This window comes from Psammomys obesus, unplaced genomic scaffold (assembly GCF_907164565.1).
Source record: "Psammomys obesus unplaced genomic scaffold, mPsaObe1.curated_primary_1811, whole genome shotgun sequence".
NCBI classification, from domain to species: domain Eukaryota; kingdom Metazoa; phylum Chordata; class Mammalia; order Rodentia; family Muridae; genus Psammomys; species Psammomys obesus.
The window spans coordinates 6,278,933-6,297,335 of NW_026592890.1; the positions used below are offsets into that span (position 1 = coordinate 6,278,933).

General features: G+C 49.2%; 1 protein-coding gene across 5 annotated transcripts in view; it reads left to right on the forward strand.

Annotated features, from left to right (window-relative positions):
* The window catches only part of Synj2 (synaptojanin 2), a 91,451-nt gene that overhangs the window by 68,433 nt on the left and 4,615 nt on the right, over positions 1-18,403 (forward strand). Inside the window, exons 13-27 of one of the 5 annotated variants that reach the window (XM_055615937.1) lie at positions 1,420-1,501; positions 2,769-2,909; positions 4,300-4,492; positions 5,495-5,653; positions 7,039-7,195; positions 8,172-8,289; positions 8,652-8,870; positions 8,971-9,049; positions 9,528-9,696; positions 10,782-10,949; positions 12,303-12,437; positions 14,496-14,608; positions 15,527-15,635; positions 17,214-17,389; positions 18,222-18,370. In XM_055615937.1, coding sequence (XP_055471912.1) covers positions 1,420-1,501; positions 2,769-2,909; positions 4,300-4,492; positions 5,495-5,653; positions 7,039-7,195; positions 8,172-8,289; positions 8,652-8,870; positions 8,971-9,049; positions 9,528-9,696; positions 10,782-10,949; positions 12,303-12,437; positions 14,496-14,608; positions 15,527-15,635; positions 17,214-17,389; positions 18,222-18,344 — 2,141 coding nt within the window. In that variant the 3' untranslated portion in view covers positions 18,345-18,370. Of the gene's footprint in view, positions 1-1,419; positions 1,502-2,768; positions 2,910-4,299; positions 4,493-5,494; positions 5,654-7,038; positions 7,196-8,171; positions 8,290-8,651; positions 8,871-8,970; positions 9,050-9,527; positions 9,697-10,781; positions 10,950-12,286; positions 12,438-14,495; positions 14,609-15,526; positions 15,636-17,213; positions 17,390-18,221; positions 18,371-18,403 lie in introns of those variants that run through there. The other 4 variants (XM_055615935.1, XM_055615938.1, XM_055615936.1 and 1 more) reach the window with 4 other exon arrangements.

Consider the following 18,403-nt stretch of genomic DNA (forward strand, 5'->3'; position numbering starts at 1 on the left):
TGTGTGTGTGTGTGTGTGTGTGTGTGTGTGTGTGTGTGTGTGTGTGTTAAGGGTACATGACACAGATGAATTCCAGATGTAGAATTAGATGTCATCCCCAAGATATCATTATATGTGTACAGATGTTCCAAAATCTGAAACTCATCTGTCCCAAGCGCTTTGGTAAAGGTTGCATAGCTTGCAGCAGTGCTAATTCAAAGGCCTGGCTACTTCCTGCGTTTCCAAACACAGAGCAGGTTCGTGCCTGGGAGACGAGTGACTCATGGTCTAATACAGACAACCCTCTCTTGCCACATGCACATGTGACCCTCACCTCAGGGAAGGAAGGTATCAGAGTCCACAGATTGGGAACCCTGACTTTCTCCAGTCAGCGGTGGCTTGTGGTAGCGTTGGTACAGTGTCCAGCGTATCTGAATGACAGCAGAGGCCCAGTACTGCCAAGGATATCCAGCTCTCACTCACTAAGGAGAGTTCCCTAATTCTACAGTGGCCTTCTCTGCCTGTACAACAGGGTGCTGGTTAAGGCACGCTGATAACTGTTTGGCAGGAAGATGGTGGTAGGGCTTACCAGAACCCACCAGGTTCAGGATCAAGAGGGCACCCCGACCTCACCGTTGCCAGCTAGTGCAGACAGAGGAAAGCTGGCATTCCATTTAAAGAGAGAAAGAAGCAGCTTTATGCTCTCAGCCCATTCAGCCAAGGTGCCAGGCGTCACGTGGCCAGCGGAGAAGGACATGGAGAACTAGCTGGATTTTGGCTGCAGAGGCCTCTTCCTCCCTGGCAGGAGTCATATTGCTCCTCGCATGTGGAACACTGTCTGGTCTTGATGGCTCAGGTACATGTGCACACGTGTCTGAGGAAGTGGCTGGGGAGGTCTGGTGAATGGCTGCAGGGATTCTCTGAAGCACTGGCCTCGCACAGTGCATTCCATCAGAGACTCCTAGGCAGTGTGTCCTTTGACCACACACAGCCGCCACCAGGTCAATCTGAGAAATACTTGGGAGTCACAAAATAGTGTGTTCCCAAGTCACTTGGGGTCTGGCTGGCTAGACATGTCACCAGGAAGAAGGAGAGGAGGCTCTGCTGAGGGCCAGACTGAATCAAGTGTTTTGCTCATGGCATCCAATTTAAGCTCAGCATTTCCTGGTAACATGCCGTTTGCCGTGCCTTTGTAGAGAGTCAGAGGTTCAGAGAGGGTCACAGGCTGCTTCAGGCTGAATACAGGGAAGGACAGAGGTGGCACGGGGGACAAGCACAGGAAGGGAGTGAGGGAAGGCTCCAGTGGCTTGTTCCCTGTCAGGGCCAGGTTGAATGGGTTCCAGCAGTGAGAAGGTCAGGAAGAGGGAAAAGGACCCCGTGAACCAGCGATACAGGATCTAGCAGTTGTGATTTATCTCTTCTCTTGTCTTGTTTCCCCAGATGATGGCAGTCCTGCTGATGTATTTGCCGTGGGGTTTGAAGAGATGGTGGAGCTGAGTGCGGGAAATATTGTCAATGCCAGGTAAGGGGCCAGGCCTGGGGATCAGGGTGTCTCTGGGCCAGGTGTGCCTTGCCAGGATCAGGGCTCCAAGCTCCCCTAGAGCCAGCTTGTTTCTGGGCCAGCAGCCATGGCTCCGGCTGTCTCAGTCCTTCTGGCTACATTCCCGGCCCACGCTGGCTGATAGAGCGCTCTGCTTGTCTTTTCCTGCTGATTAAACACACAGGAGGGACTGGTGGTGTGTCTTTTGTGACATGCTCCAGCCTGGGCTTTGTGTTGTGATTGAGTCACACTGTCTCGGCGTGTGTGTGTGTGTGTGTGTGTGTGTGTGTGTGTGTGTGTGTGTGTGAACCTGAGGGCAGGGCAGGACAAGCAGAATGTCTGGGTAAAGTGATGGGGGAGGGGTCTGTAAGAGGTTCTGAAGTGCTTCTCTTCCCATCGGGCAGGAAGGGGAGAGCCCAAACTACTGGGTAAACTCTTGATGTAAAGTCAAATAGGCATTCATCTCCATGGGTGACCAGTCTTATCGCAAGGAACTCTTTACTTTTTAAAATTACATGTAGTGTGTGTGTGTGTGTGTGTGTGTGTGTGTGTGTGTGTGTGTATGTGTGTGAACAACTCGTGGGTATTGGTTTTCTCCTCCCACCACATGGGTCTTGGAGCTTGGATTTGGGTTGTCAGGCTCTGTGGCAAGTACCTTCTTTACCCACTGGACAATCTCATCAACCCTTAGGCTTTTAAAGCAGATAAGTAAAATAACACGGAAGTTTTTATCTTATCGTGCCTAGGTGCCATGGATGGGGGGCACTGCTACGGCATATGAGATACGGTCAGACCTGGGCCTGGTGTCGCAGACCTGTAACACCAGCTTACTCAGGAGGCTGAGGCAGGAGGATTGCAAGACCAAGGTCTGCCTGGGCTACAGAGTCAGCTCAAGGCCAGCCCAGATGAGCTAGGGAGTTACTGTCTCAAAAAGTGAAGAGGGTTGGGGATGCCTTTTGCCTAGAGCACACAATGTCCTAGCTTCACTCCTCACTACCACCAATAAATAAATAAATAAATAAATAAATAAATAAATAAATAAATATAAATACTCAAGAACAACTGAAAACAACAAAACCCAATAAAAGCCATGTGGAAGCTCGTGAGAAGCGTTGACATCTGGCAGTCATATTGGGGGTACAGACGGTATGCCATCTGTAGAAAAGACAGATGGGGGCTATGGTTGGCAGTGGGAGAAGGGTACTTCCTGCTAGCAGCAGCAGCATCCCTCACCTGCCTGCCTTTCCAGCACCACCAACAGGAAGATGTGGGGTGAACAGCTTCAGAAAGCCATCTCCCGCTCCCATCGGTACATCCTCTTGACCTCCGCACAGCTGGTGGGCGTGTGTCTTTATATCTTTGTCCGTCCGTACCATGTCCCGTTCATCAGGTAAGAACTGTTAGCTTATAAGCGTCTTGGGAACAGGGGCTTGTGAGTCGGTTTTGTTCTGTGACTTCCTTCTGATGCCCTCCTCTCCCCATACCTCTAGCAGGAAACAGGACCTGCCATTATTCTCAGTGAACAGAGCAAAACTCCTGAGGGAAAATGGGCTTGAATTGAATATTGTCTGGCAGTTAAAAAAGCCACCACGGGAAAATCCTAACTCAGGAAACTGGCCTCCTAGGAAGAGTCAGGGCTGATCTCAAGCAAGCCCAGGCAGGGCGGGAAGTGGGTCTCCCATTCACATTTCCCAGACGTGAATGTCCTGAGCAAGCGCTGAGTGAGCGCTCAGGAAACCCTGGTGCTTTGGTCTCTTCTAGAGTTGTAGTTAGGAGTTCATTTCACCTCATTATTACCTCTCTAAGACCGTGGCTTTGTGACTGTGTAAGGAGCAGTCAGCCTTAGGAAACAGGTGTCTTTTAGGAGAGGGTGTTTTTGTTTGTTTGTTTGTTTGTTTTTGCTTTCTCGCTGCCTGCTATTGCTACATGGTCTTGCTGGTAGCATTAGGATTACCAGTTGCTAGTGCAAGGCATCGAACAGACCTCCCATCCAAGTCCAGTGGCCTGAGACCTGGCCAGTCACCACGTAAAGAGGGCCACTGGAATGCCCTATGGTGCCCTTAGGCTCTGCATTCATAATCTTCTTTTACCTGCAAATCGTATTCAGGGCCCTGCCCCTTTTGTTACCAGGCCCCGAGTGTATTAAGAGAGGTCTGGGTGGAGGTAATGATAAGTCCTGGGGAGAGGTGAGGTGGGAGAATGGCAGATCTCCCAAGCCCGCCTGAGGTCTCTTCACCTTGCGCCCAGTGTCCTGCCCTTTGGCCTGAAGTTTGTTTGACTTAACCCCTGGGCAGGTTATCACCCATCCACCCCCGCCCCCACCTTGTCCCCCACATCGCAGGCATACAGCAGTCTCCAGCTGTGGCCCACTCACAGAAACACCAGGCAGCCAGCAGTCTGTGGTCTGAGGGCCTTGCCCAGGCGTGCATCCCCAGTGCATTCCGGGAAGGGCAGTATGGGACGAGCTCCCCAGGTCAGCTCAAGGCCTGTTTCCTAGTTCTCAGAATGGTTCCCCCTATTCCTTCCGTGAGAGCAGAGGGCCACGGGTCCCAGTGCGGCACCTGCTGCTTCTGCGCAGAGAGCTGGGGCAGACACAGCAGTGCTGTGACAGAGCAGACCCGACAGAGGTGTAGCGCACCCAGGTGTACTCAGCAGTGAAAAGAGCGGCAGGCTCAACGGGGTCCGTCGGTCTCCAAGCTTTGCCCTGCAGGCGCTACTCTGTGTTAGAACGGGTTCATATTTCTCCACAGCCAACAGATCGTAACACTGTCTCGTTACAGGGACGTGGCCATCGACACGGTGAAGACCGGCATGGGGGGAAAGGCGGGGAATAAGGGCGCCGTGGGCATCCGCTTCCAGTTCCACAGCACCAGCTTCTGCTTCATCTGCAGCCACCTGACGGCTGGGCAGTCTCAGGTGAAGGAGAGGAACGAAGACTATCGGGAGATTACGCACAAGCTCTCCTTCCCGGCGGTGAGTGGCCTGTGGGTGTACACTGGGCCTGCTGCTCGGATTTGCCACCTGTGGCCTCCTGGGCTGCTAACAGGTGTGCGCCTGGGCACACTTTGGGGGTGTTTCTAATTCAGATGATGGAGGAAAACCAGTGTGATCATATGGAGAGATTTAGGCAGTATGGTTTTATTTTCGTGGCAGTGGTAGCGTGGATTTCACTTTCTTCTGACGCACATATGCATACCTCTGTGGCTGTTCTGCAATGAACTCCTGTTTCGAAACTGGCAAATCCTAACTGAAAAAGCCCTGAGTCTCCAGAAAGGCACGCCACACTGCCCTCTAGTGACAACCCAGGGATTTCCGTGCTGAAACCAGCAGGCTTTCTTCTCAAATTCAGATTTTAGTGTACTTCCCCTCCCGTACAAAGCCGGTACCTCAACACCTCAGCCTGGTATATGGGCCCCACTTTCTAGCCAGGGACATAAGGTTCAGATGGCCTTGCAATGGATCTTTCCAGTTTTCAACAGAGTCTGGCTAGATCCTAGAATTCTTCCTTTACTGGACAGATGAGTTCCCTGTGAGAATAGAGCCACTCAGTTAGACATCACTTTCAAACATGGGTGCTTTCTTCTATGAACCAACTCTACCTTCATTGTTTGGGATTGAAGTTATGTACTAAGGGTGTGTCGGTAGTCCAGCCAGAGTGGAAGCGTTGCTGGATTAAAATCCATTCATAGCTGAGGAGACAGTTCATGTTTCTCCTGCAGTGCATACAACTGGGTGTGGAGGTGCACGCCTGTGGTCTCAGCTATGTAGTCCTGGGCTGCACAGGGCCCTATTTCAAAAAGTAGCTACATAAAACAGAGAAGCAAATTGTGTAAGGATTTCTTGGAAAGTTTACAGGGCTAGGTAAAAATGAGACACTTGAGCGGAAAACAACATTTTAGGAGAAACATCCAAAGGCTTGTTCCTCCCGTCTCCCCTTCCACCTTCCTTACATTTGATATGTTCTTTCCACCTTAGGGGAGAAACATATTTTCACACGATTATGTGTTTTGGTGTGGTGACTTCAACTACCGCATCGACCTTACCTATGAAGAAGTCTTCTATTTTGTTAAACGACAAGACTGGAAGAAGCTTATGGAATTTGACCAGTTACAGCTACAGAAGTCAAGTGGGAAAGTGAGTTGTACCTTTAAGATCTCTTCAGTAGCTGCTCCTGTGTGGTGTGCTGTCTGCTCATGCGCATGCGCTAAAGCTGTGAGCGGCTTCAGTGCTGACTGCGATGGTAGAGAAAACACGCAGGGTTTCATGACGTGAGAGGAACAGGACAGTACAGCTGCACAGACTGCTGAACTTAGTGGCTCTCTGGTCACACACAGGGCCCCTGTGTCTTCCTACGGCTGACTGCACTATCTCTGAGGAAAAGCCACCTGCTGAGGGCCCGGGCTTTCCACTACCTCTAATGCACTGTGTTTTCTGCTTTTAGACATGAGTCGGCCTGTCTAGCTCCCCAGAGAGCATCCGTGCTCAGCCTGAGTCATGGTTGCCTCCTTGTGTCCCCCTCTGACAATGTCAGATGGACCATTGCATTGAAGGTGTTGAGTACTGGTGCACGTGGTCTCCCTGTAACCGAATACACTCGCCTCTCTATGCATGTGCGGTCTTTACAGGGACCCCTCTGCTTCTGACATAAGAAGCTGCTGGGTGACACTTTGGACTCTGCTTACAATATTTTGTTGCTGTCCCATTCTTGTTAGTAGAACACTAACAGAGTCGTTTACACACCAATTTGTACATAGGTTCCTCCACACTGCCCTACAAATCATACTCCTTCTATTGACAGAACGGAGAATAAAGTTGAATTAAGTGTCTGAGGTCATGTAGCCAGCACACCAGGCCACAGCTTGCTCCAAAAGTATCCATCGCATGTGCTGGACCATGGTGCATGTACAGGTTTCTAGGGACTTGGAAGGATGTGGCATAAATGACACAGGATCAGAGCAGCCGTGTTCCAGATGCTCACAGCTCATCTTCTCTAGCTAAGACCATTGCTTATTCCAGAGTCCTGTGTTTCTAGTATGTGAAGCATACCATTTGCCTTTGAGAATGCAGCTACTTAAATGTATGAGGAAAGAAAAACGAAAGTCTCTCTCCTTCCAAAACGAGACTCAGCCACCTTTTCGAGTTTTGCTCTGCCTAACTGTGAAGTATACAGATGAGCCATGTCACCCTACAAATCTTTTTCTCTTCCTCCACCAAATTCTCACCGCGTTCTTCACTATGTCAAGTGAGAGAGCTTTTGCTGCGGCTCTAAAAACATTGCACACAGGCACTGGATGCTCAGATGAGCACACAATGCTCTCTGTCCTGTGATCCCTTCACCATCTCAAAGGGGGTGGCCAAAGGAGGCTGACAGGAGGAGAGGCAACGTGCTGTGGTGGTGTGTTTGTGTGTCCATCTTCAGAAGACGAGTATATCCAATATTACACATACTTACATATAGAGCCCATTACTCTTAGAACACTTTAGAATGTGCCACCTTCTTTTTCTCCTTCTCCAAATAGATTTTTAAAGACTTTCATGAGGGAACCATTAACTTTGGACCCACCTACAAGTATGATGTTGGATCAGCTGCCTATGACACAAGTGACAAGTGTCGTACCCCAGCCTGGACAGACAGGGTGCTGTGGTGGAGGAAGAAGCATCCTCATGATAAGACGGGTGAGTGCCATGTGCCTTTCTGAAACAGAATAGGGGCAAATGAGACATACCATAGCGGGAAAGAACCAGTCACTCAGTCTGGTGGCCTGGCTATGTAAATCACATTTTTCTCAATTAGTTAGCCAAATGATAACAAGACATTCTAGATGTTACCATATTTGAACCACCTCTATCCTCGTTCTGCCTCTCCATCATGGCTACTTCCCACCCTCTGACCTTTATCCTAAAAGGAAAAAAGAGTAAAGTCATGGGCTATCTCTCACTTCCACTCACACCTCTCAGGTACTTGATTGAGCCCATTTTGCTCAACCAAATTCTTGCCTTTTAAAGCCTCAAATCCAAATGGAACACGAGCCAGACTGAATTTTTTTTTTTTAAATCAGTGAGTTGTAAAGTCTGTTTTGAAGCCACCGATGCCTAGAAGGAAAGCTAAACTCATTAAATTCAGAACATCTGTGATCTAGAATGCAAACAGCCTTTCCACATTTCAAGAGAGGTCTGCAGAGATTTCAAAGCCAGGAAACTAGAGCTACAGCTGGAAGTAGATCACACACACACACACACACACACACACACACACACACACACACACACAGATTAGTCTGAGAACATCTACATGGTCCCAGGACACTGAGAGGCAGGGTTTGTGAACCTCAGAGCCTCTGTCTGTGCAAAACCCAGAGGTCTCAGAGGTAATGGACTGCTGCACTATGGTCCACAGCTTAGAGACCTGAGTGGGGGTGGGGTGGGATGATGCCATGGTTGTTACAGTTCTTGGTCATATGAGTGTGAAAAACTGTTTCACCCCAGCCCCAAAGCAGCCCAAGCCAAACTTGAAGCTCAAGGGGGAGCCTGAGCCAAGGTGGTTAGGGGCAGAGGTCTTTGCTGCAAGCTGTCAGAATTACATTCATCCATATTGATATGGTTTTGTGTCTCCTGTTGGCTGTTGGGCTCTTGAATGGAATCCCATGAGCAGCTGAAGAACTCAACCTTCTAGACAGTGATCTAGATGGTGATGCCAAGATCAGACATACCTGGTCTCCAGGAACTCTCAAGTACTATGGCCGTGCGGAGCTGCAAGCATCTGATCACAGGTATGGCCCCCACTGAGGAAAGCACTGGCTGCACTTCCCCAAAGGACACCAACATGCTGTCCCTGTAAGGACTGGAAGGATGACAGAAAGGATGGAGTGGAGCGGAAAGAGGAGAGAGTATGTGTGTGTTTGTATGAGAGAGAGAGATAGGGGGTGCCCTGTGTCCGCCGTTGGGAAGTAATAATTGTTAGCATCTTGTCATTGTTGCATATCACAAGTGGCATTATTCATGAAAATACCGAAGACACAGCCTGTACAATGATGTATCTAACAGCTCTGGGGGACAAGGGCAGGTTGGAGGTGGGGATGGGACCTGCCAAGGCCAACGGCTCTCCACCGTTTCCTTCTCCTGTCTGATGCAGACCTGTGCTGGCCATCGTGGAAGTGGAGGTGCAAGAGGTCGATGCAGGAGCCCGAGAGAGAGTTTTCCAGGAAGTGTCCTCCGTCCAGGGCCCTCTGGATGCCACCGTCGTTATAAACCTTCAGTCTCCAACTCTAGAAGAGAAAAATGAATTTCCAGAGGACCTGCGCACAGAACTTATGCAGACTTTGGGGAATTATGGGACCATTGTTCTGGTCAGGTAATCCCCGCCCCTCAGATGTATGTTCTGGGGTGTCCGTGGGCTCTAAGAGAGCCGCGTTAAATTCCTAGTATTGACTGGCTCGTCTCCTGTGTCACAGGATCAACCAAGGGCAGATGCTGGTGACATTTGCAGACAGCCACTCGGCTCTCAGCGTGCTGGGTGTGGATGGTATGAAGGTGAGTGGGACTTACTCAAACTGCGGAGTAGGCTGACCCATCCCCACATGGCCATGATTTTCCCTGGCCAGTGCCCTACCTATGTAGCCACCATGATACATCGCAGCGGGGAGCTTCCATCTTGGTCTTGTGTCTCGGAGCTGACCTTGCCCCACTTACAGCAGCTGAAAGTGTGGTCCCCACAGTTCTTTGCTCCCACCTAGACAGAAGGGACTTCCCACCTTTCTCTTGAGACTGTTTTGGGACATGCAGCTCCCAACTTGGTTCTGTTTTGATGAAATCCTGGTTTAAATTTGCACGGCATGAAAAGCCAGAGGTGTTGGATCCAGTATGCGTGAGCTGTGCTTGAGCTCACCTGGGGTCTGGACTTGGAGTTTCCTTAGCAAGCTGTGATGATTGTGCAGTTGGAGAGAGAAGCGCTTGTGAATGAAGGGAGTCGTGACTGTTCCTTGTTCTTACTTTCTGGCTGGCCTCCCAGGTGAAAGGCAGGGCCGTGAAGATTCGACCAAAGACCAAAGATTGGCTGGAAGGCTTGAGAGAGGAGCTTGTTCGGAAGCGGGACAGCATGGCCCCTGTGTCTCCCACCGCCAACTCCTGCTTGCTGGAGGAGAACTTTGACTTCACGAGTCTGGATTATGAGTCAGAAGGTGAGTGACTCTGTCAGGAAGGACATGCAAAGAGTTCCAGTGATGAGCAGGCCTTGTCCAAGACCCTGCCTCACAGTGGTTACTGGGGACAGTTGAAGTGTGGGAGTTGCATCTGTGCGATAGCTGGGGATCACATGCAGGTGTTCCAGTGTTCACTCACAACCATGGGTTGCAATGTCCACATGTGGGGATGGATATCTCACATACACAGACGGTGGCTTTGAGGATATTGGCAGTGGGCGTGCATTTGAGGTGGGGACCTGGCTGGGGACCTGGCTCCTGTGCCTGCCAGCAGATTCTCTCGGAAGCTTGTGTTAGTTACATTGGTTTCACGGTGCTCAAATTCCTGACACAGACCACTTCTAAAGAGGAACTCTTCATTTCGGTTCACAGCTAACAGGGCTGTAGCTGTTTTAGTTAGTGTTTCTATTGCTGTGACAAAACACCTTGACCAAAAGCAACTTGGGGAGGAAAGGTTTATTTCAGCTACAGTTACACATCACAGTCCCTCATCAAAGAAAGGCAGGGCAGAAGCTCAAGGCAGGGAACGGAATTGGAGGGCCATGGAGGAGTGCTTCTTGCTGGCTGGCTCCCATGACTTGCTCAGCCTGCTTTCTTATAAGAAAGCCTCCAGGATGGACCCTTCCATATCAATCACCAACCAAGAAAATGCCCCACAGACTTGTCTACAGGCAATCTTATACAAGCTTTTCTCGATTAAGGTCCCTCTTCCCAAAAGACTCTAACTTATGTCAAATTGACATAAACCTAACTAGGACGAGAACCTTTGGCTCCGTTGAATCTGGGCCCATGGCAAGGCAAGATCACCATGCATAGGACATGTGACAGTGCACAAGACACAGAAAATACCATTGTCTTCTTTTGTTCCACGTGGGCCTCAAGGGATCCTGCCCCACCCCAGCATTAGCCCTTCCTTTCCTAGTTAATCTTCTCTGGACACAGATATCTTGTAGGTATCCCTCAAGCCAGTCAAATCGACGGCCAGCAGGATGGTCCCACTGGCTGAAGGCTAGACTTCTGCACCCTAACTGCCCTCATCCTCACGTGATCCGTTCTTTGTAAAGGGGATGTTATCGAAGATGAAGAAGACTATTTGGTGGATGAGTTTGGCCAGCCTGTGGTCTCAGACAGTGATCTTGGTGGAGACGACTCTTGTGATACCACGCGCTCCTCGGCACCTGCCAGCAAATCTCCCGCACTGGCTAAAAAGAAGCAACACCCAACCTACAAAGGTAGCTCCTCTCCTGCTTTCTAGGGGGTGGGGCTGGAGTGGTGTCCTCTTCCTCTTGAAGGTCTGCTGTCAGGTGCGCAGGTCCCAGGACAGGATCAGCCAGCACAGCATACAGAACTTGTCCTCGGGGAGGACTCCATCCTCCTCCACACACTGATTTCCTTTGGGTCTTTTCTTCTTTCTTTTTTTTCAGTGTTTGTCCCTGTACCACACCTAATTGGAGATAAGTCCCTTTTCTTTTACGTACTCAAGGGGCCACAGTTTCTCTAGCAGTGCTTTTGTCCCCAGTACTTTTCTGATTGAATCCCTGAAGAGACACACTCATATCTGCACCCTGGTGTGTGGCTTCATTCACATTATGTCCCATTACACAGTGGCATCATTACATTATAGAATGGAGGAGAGAAAAAGGTTATATGGAATGAATGTATATCCCAGATTACTCGGCAGAACCTTAGATTAATTTAGATTAAGTTGACCCTGGTGCATCCAAAATTCTCCGACTGCCTTCCACTCTCAGTCACTGTGTCCCTAACTGGAGAGAGGCTCTGGCCAACAGTGCAGGACCCTTGGGGTAGGGCTCAGAAAACAGAGCATGGCTGACAGGGAATTAAGCTGTTTCCTTGTCAAGAGGGGTACAAAGACTCATGTGCCCCACATGTTCCTTTAATTAAAGAATGGTCCCCAAACTGATCAGTACCTTGCCACTCGAAAACCACTGGTTGGTTTTAACACTTTGAGTTGCTGCGTCTGCCATAGAGATTTGGATTTGGTAAGGTGTGTGGGGTAGTGTGCACACAGACAGCCTTCATGAAAGAAAGCAGGTCAGCATCGGTGATGGCTCCTCTGGCTTTCTCTCCTCCAGCTTTGGCTCTTCCTGGTCTTCTCAGAGAAATGTACCGGTCATGGTGTCAGGCATTCAGCAAGTGGCTGGCTGAGGCTTCTAGTATTTAAGAGCTTGCCACCAGTGCCAGGCTAGCAAAGAAGAGAGGCTAGTCTCAGCTTCCAAATCAGTAGCCACCTTTCAGGATGAGGAATTAAGTTCTCCTCCTATGGGGGGTAAATCTCAGGAGCTCTGGTTCCACTTTTGCTTGTGTAGATGTGAGGCAGATCATTTTGGAAGGAGATGGTTTACGCACTAAAACATGCTAGGGCTTCTCAAGTCTGGCAAACCAGGCCCACAGTTCACCGAGTGTTCCAAGCAGGCATTGGGTGTACCCTCACTCCAACAGAGGGGCTCTCACTTTGAAAGCAGACCCCCTGGGTATCCATTGCACTTCTGCCTACCACAAAGCCATCTCTTACCCTTGCGCCTGGAAGAGACCATCTTTCTCACAGCTGCCATGTCCTCCAGACGACGCTGACCTCGTGAAGTTAAAGCAGGAGCTGGAAGCTGCTGGGGATTTTCGCCACCGTTCTCCGAGCAGGTCCCTGTCCGTCCCCAATAGGCCTCGGCCACCTCACCCACCACAGAGACCCCCCCCTCCAAGTAAGACTTTGCTTACTCTGAGCTTGCCACAATGCCTGCTGGGAATAACCGCACACCTCCCGCTACTGAAAGCACGGCTCTAATCCACTGAGTCCCTTCTGATGCTCCCCCACCCAGGGCTCCTTGTCATCTAAATCTAGGACATATTCCATGCTGGAGGTCATAGGTGCCTCATGGAATGTGACACAAAGCCTGTCTAAAGCTGTTCATCCAGGAATGTGGCTTTTACTCCAGGCATCTTAAATTTAAAACCGTTAGTGTGGAAAAGGGCTTATACCCTTTGAGGTAATGTTTTTAGCTTTTCCATCAGGTGCTTGTTCCTTTGACAGACCTGTCTTTAGGAACCCGGTCCACCCAGAGACCCAGCATGCACACTCCTAGCCCAGGCCATGATCCACCTCCCGTTCCTGTTTTTGGCTCTCGGGATAAGCCCTGTCTGTCCAGGCTCTCCCAGTATGACAGTTTCCCTCCAGCCCCTCTGATAATGCTTTTCCTATCATCACACTTGCCTTAATCTCAAAATAACCTCGTGGCTTGCTTTCTATTTGTTTCTCTCTTATGGTTTGCTTCCCTCCCCACCAAACTGTGAAAGTCAAACGCAGACTTTTCTAAGCCTCTAACCCACTCCTTTCAAAATTGGGTTCACCCAGAGCTGACATACAGCAATAATCAGTATCCCTCTAGAAGCATACCTTTGCTTTTGTGAGCTTATATCCAAAAAATAGAAATGATACTGAAAATATCAAGTTTATAAGGTATTTGTTGTGGTAAACTGAAGCCAGAAGATGAAGAGTTTAGGGCCAGTATAGCATACATAGCAAGAATGTATCTCAAAAAATAAATTTAAAAATTAGATAAACAAATGTATAATCATATTATTTTAGAGCTCTCATAAAAATAGTTACAGAGAGAAGAATCAAAATGTAAAATTTATTTGGCTACCTACAAGTAGAACTTTCAGTCAAAACTACTTCCATTGTTTTTTTTTTTTCAGTTGCATACATGTGTATTTATACATTATTTTAAAAGAAAACAATTAAGTGCTGGGGCTATGTGCTAGCCTAATGTGCATGAGGCACTAAATTCAGTTCCTAATTCTGACAAAAAGAAAAATTTAACAAACTTATCTCTTTTGCTCATTTGTTTTTATTTCACTCACTGTGTCATTAAAGACCTAACTCATTAACGCCTAAAAGCAAAATGTAACAATTCATTTCTCTGAGCTGGAGACTCTAGAACTTTTATCTTCTCTCAAACATTTAAAAAAAAATGTTTTAAGGGCGGGGAGATGGCTCCATGAGTAAAAGCACTCGCCATGCAAGCCTATGACCTTCCCTGAGGTGGGCTCTGTGCATATCAGAGCACCAGATTCCATATCAGAGCTGCCGTATTGAGGGGAACGGTCTTGATCCCACTACTCTCACTGCTTGACAAGAGGAGAGAAGGGGGGAGGACCCCAAGAACCTGAGAACCAGCTCCCTGGAGTGTGCTGTCCAAACAGCAGGGGACCCTGGCTCAAACAAGTTGGAAGACAAGGACCCAAGGCTGCCCTCTGTCTTTACACGTGCTGCACACAAAACAAATGCTTTGTACAAACACCTACACGTGCATGCACACACACACACACACACACACACACACACAATTAACATTTAGGATAATTGATCCTGATAGTAACGCTTGATAATAATGTTTTAAACCGCTTAAAAATCAATTGGTTTTTATATAAGACTAGAAGCCGCCTGTGTGTTAGACTTAAACAGTTTGTGTCAATAGGCCAAGCCATCAGAGAATCACCAGGAAGTCTGCTTTGTTTGTGTGGTGCTAGGGGTGCCAGGCCTCATCTGTGCTGTGAGAGCTCTCTGCTGCGAACCCACAGCCACAGCCCCTGAAGGATCTTTTGGGTCCTGTCTGAGAGCACTCTGGGTGGCTCATGAGCCTGCACACCTGACCATGGCTGTGGCTGCCTCTCCGGCTGCCTCCTCCTAATGTCTTGTAGCTCACTAGCATGTGACCAAGTGACTGAAGCTGACACTCTTTTCTTGTCATTCTTCATAGCCGGTTTAATGGTGAAGAAGTCGGCCTCAGATGTGTCCATCTCCTCTGGCACTCATGGGCAGTATTCAATCTTGCAGACTGCAAAACTTCTTCCAGGGGCCCCTCAGCAGCCGGTGAGTCCTCGATTGGCTCCCAGTACTGAGAGCTCCACCTCAAGAGCTCACGCCTTTTCAAGGAATATATATATATGCCGCTCCGTCTCCCTAACCCTCCCCCTGCCCACCAGCTCATCCCCCAACCCCCTAACGCATAGTGGCAACGTCTTTACAGGACTACTAAGTGGCTGTGCAAAGCACCCCCGGTGCCCTGCAAAGCGAACTGCCCACTTCCGTCTCCTTCTCTCCCTTGTAATTCCTGCCTTTGCCTAGATCTGTAGCGTACTGCATGGTAAAGGGGAAAAGGAAAATTTAGATAAGTTTGGCCATTTTGGTGGAAGGCCAGAGACCCACTAGGCCTGGATTCTGCCCTAGCTCGGTTCTGAAGACTTGCAGGGGAGGGGGCAGGAGCCCTGAGCTGCTGCTGCGTGTAAAGGCCGGTGGCGGGACTGAAGGAGGTGGTGGTGCGCTCAGGAGGCTACCCAGGCCAGCAGGCTGAGGAACTGACTAGATTCCGGGACGCACGGGAATAAAAGTGGGTCTCAGACGACCCGGGAGCTGAGTGAGGAGGTAGACAATCCCACTGAGAAATATGTATCATACACAGAGCATGGAAGGCGTGGCCTGGGACTGTTAGACCTGTTCATTTCTACCTGGCTATGGAAATAACAACAAAAGACGGTGCATCCACATTGCAAAAACCCTGTCCTCAGCCTGTTGAAGAGCTGAAGATCTTCAGCCCTGACCATTACTGGTCCCGGATCTCGGTGGGCGGAGAAGGATGTGGTTTAGCTTTAGTGGGTTCGTCCATCACTCGGGTTCTGCATTCGGCCACCGGGCACCTGTACCAACGAGTAGGCAAAGCGCACACCGCGCTCCACAGAGGCTCGTTTCCTACCCGCGGTAACCGTGTCTCTTCCCGTTTCTGTCCTCCAGCCCAAGGCAAGAACTGGAATAAGTAAACCTTACAACGTCAAACAAATCAAAACCACCAATGCCCAGGAGGCGGAAGCAGCCATCCGGTGTCTCCTGGAAGCTGGCGGGGGTAGGTGGTCTCTTGGGAACCACGTCCTGGCCAAAAGGGGGTGCAAAGTTGCATTTTATCCTCTCACTGATAGCGGCTTAGAAAAGAGCTGGGTGTGCTCTTTCTTTACTTTTTCTCTCCTCTTTCTTTCTTTTTTTTTTTTTTATGCAATGTTAAATGGAAGTAGTCTTTGGTATTTTATTTACTTATATACTCAAAATTCATGAAGTATATAGAAAGGAATCCCATGAGATTTAGCAGCACTTTAGAGATAAACAAAACTTTAAAAAAGGTTCATGTTGGGCCAGTGAACCTGAAGGTCTGAGTTCAATGCCGGGACTCACGTGGCAGAAGGAGAACCAATTACCACAGGTTGTCTTCTGAGCTCGGCAAGGGCAGCATGGCACCTGCGTGTCCCTCCATATTTACAAAGAGTTAAAGTTACACGTACTAATTCATTCTGCCAGCGGGGTGACAGAGGACCATGGTGTATGCCCTTAATGCAAGCACAAAGTCCACCTTGTAAAGTCATGGGCAAGTGTAAATAAGTCCTGTGCTCCAGGCTGGGTGTCTTCCCTGTCACACTACTGTTAATTTTTTCTTGCTTTTACCTCACTTAACCCTTGTTATCCTACTTGAAGTTTCTCCCATTTTTTTTTTCACATCACTGCTGCCAGCATTTGCTGTTTTGGCCTGGGCTATAATCCAGAAGCTTTTGTGAAGAGGAGAGATTATGCCCTTTGTAAAGACATGTGGGATATCATAATTGCCCAATTGCATTATCCAGGGTATTTATTGGACTTGGAATTCTCAGCACACTGAAGGAGGGCAGAGGACATGTTTAGAAATTCGAGAAACATTGTTGAAGGATTATACAGCACAAGTGGCTTTGGTTTTTATTAACTGATAAATGAATAAAAATATATTACATTCATACAATGGAGTATTAGTCAGCTGTGGGAATGCAGAGGTGCGTATCACGGTGAGGGCAGACCTTGAAAAGGTTATGCTGAGGGAAAGAAATGAGACACAGAAGCACATGCTGTGCTGTTCCACGCATACGTGATATCCACAGTCGCTGGGTCGGCGGAGACAGGAAGTGCGAGTGGGAAGAAGGAACGGGTTTCGTTTTGGCATAACAAACGTTCTGGAATTGGATAGTGGCGGTGTCTGCGACACCTGCATTAACAATCATTTAAATGGGCTAAGCTTCCGGCGGGCGGGTTATAGTTCAACAAAGTGTAACGAACAGGCAGCTCTAGAGCTGCATGTTTGTGGAGGTTTGAAGTCTCCCCACCATCTCCATGCAACCTGCAACTGTCTTATTCCTGCTCCTGTTGAGAATCTGTTGCTTTGTGGATGCTCTTCCTTAAGAAACATACAACAATTTTCATACGGAATTGGGTCTCACCTTTCTTTCCTCAGACCCTCTTGCTATGAAGGACATGAGTGCGCAGAGCTGGGGCCAGACCTAGCCTAATTTAAGAACTGATACTCCATAAGGATGGAGAGTCAATAGGACACTAGACTCTCTGGATGGTAAGATATGCAGACAATTACATGTCCTTGTACTTGAGCGGAGTGATTTTTATGTTTCAGGTATCCCAGAAGTAGCCCCAGGTCACATGACCCTGAGAGACCAAGGGTCTTCCAGGCCAGAGCCTATGTCCCTGGGAGGCAAGCCAGAGGCCTCCCTGGGGCCGCCAGCCCTCCCTCGCCGGCCTGCTCCTAGGGTCCCTGCCATGAAGAAGCCAACTTTGAGGAGAACAGGAAAGGTAAGAAGCCAAGGCCTGTGAACCACTCATTCCAAGCTTACTCAAGGTCTTGTTACATGAAATTATGTCAAGGACAGAAATAAAGTTGGATTTGGTTTCTCTTTCCACACCTGCATCCCAGACTCAGCCACATCTGGGGAAATGGCTCATTCTGCAACCGCTTTCCCCTCCTCTTCCTGCTGTAGCCTGGCCTCAGCTGAGCAGAGCAAGGAGCTCGCTGCCCTTCGCACTGTGACAGTCATGAACAGCTTAAGAGAGACTGCTCCCTGAGTGTCAGCAGTCTCCACAGGGAGCTGCTGTGGGTGCTTCCTACCCAGTGTCCAGCGCTGCTGTGTGTGTGTGGTGTGTGCATGTGGTTTCACATGCAAAGATTTGTGTGCATTGGAAAAGCACTAACCGGGGCTGGGTGCTTGCTGCGCAAGCATGAGGACCTGGGTTTGCATCCCACCACTTATGTGAAAAGCACAACCTAGCCTCACATGCACCTGTAACCCAGAGATGTAGAGGGCAGAGACAGGAGGATGGCTGGAGATTAACGGTGAGAGGCTGTGTCTCAGGGGAAAAGGTAAGTGATAAAAAGAGCCAAGCTCCTCCAGGCCTCCCTATACAGATGAACACCCCCCCCCACAGAAGCTCACACACCACAAACATATGACTAACTCTTTCATTTGCCCTCTCCCTCATCTCCCACCCTCCCCTTCTCTCTCTCTCTCTCAAACACACACACACACACACAGAACCCTAACCAGTTCCTAGATTCGCAGTTTTACTCTGCTTACGTGGCCATGGGCTCCTGCAGGCCCGACAGCTTTTCTCACTACTTTTCTTGCAGATTGTTTTCTGCTCTCGCTCACAAGCCTCTCAGCCTTGCTTACTGCTGCAAAGACATGAGTTTGTAAGGACAGTAGCTGCCCAGAGACTGACACCTGTAGAGACCTCTGGATCTTCCGTTTGAGCTCAGTTCTAAGAGCGGGCCACTCGGTAATCTCTGCCTGGGCGCCGTAGAGTAACTAT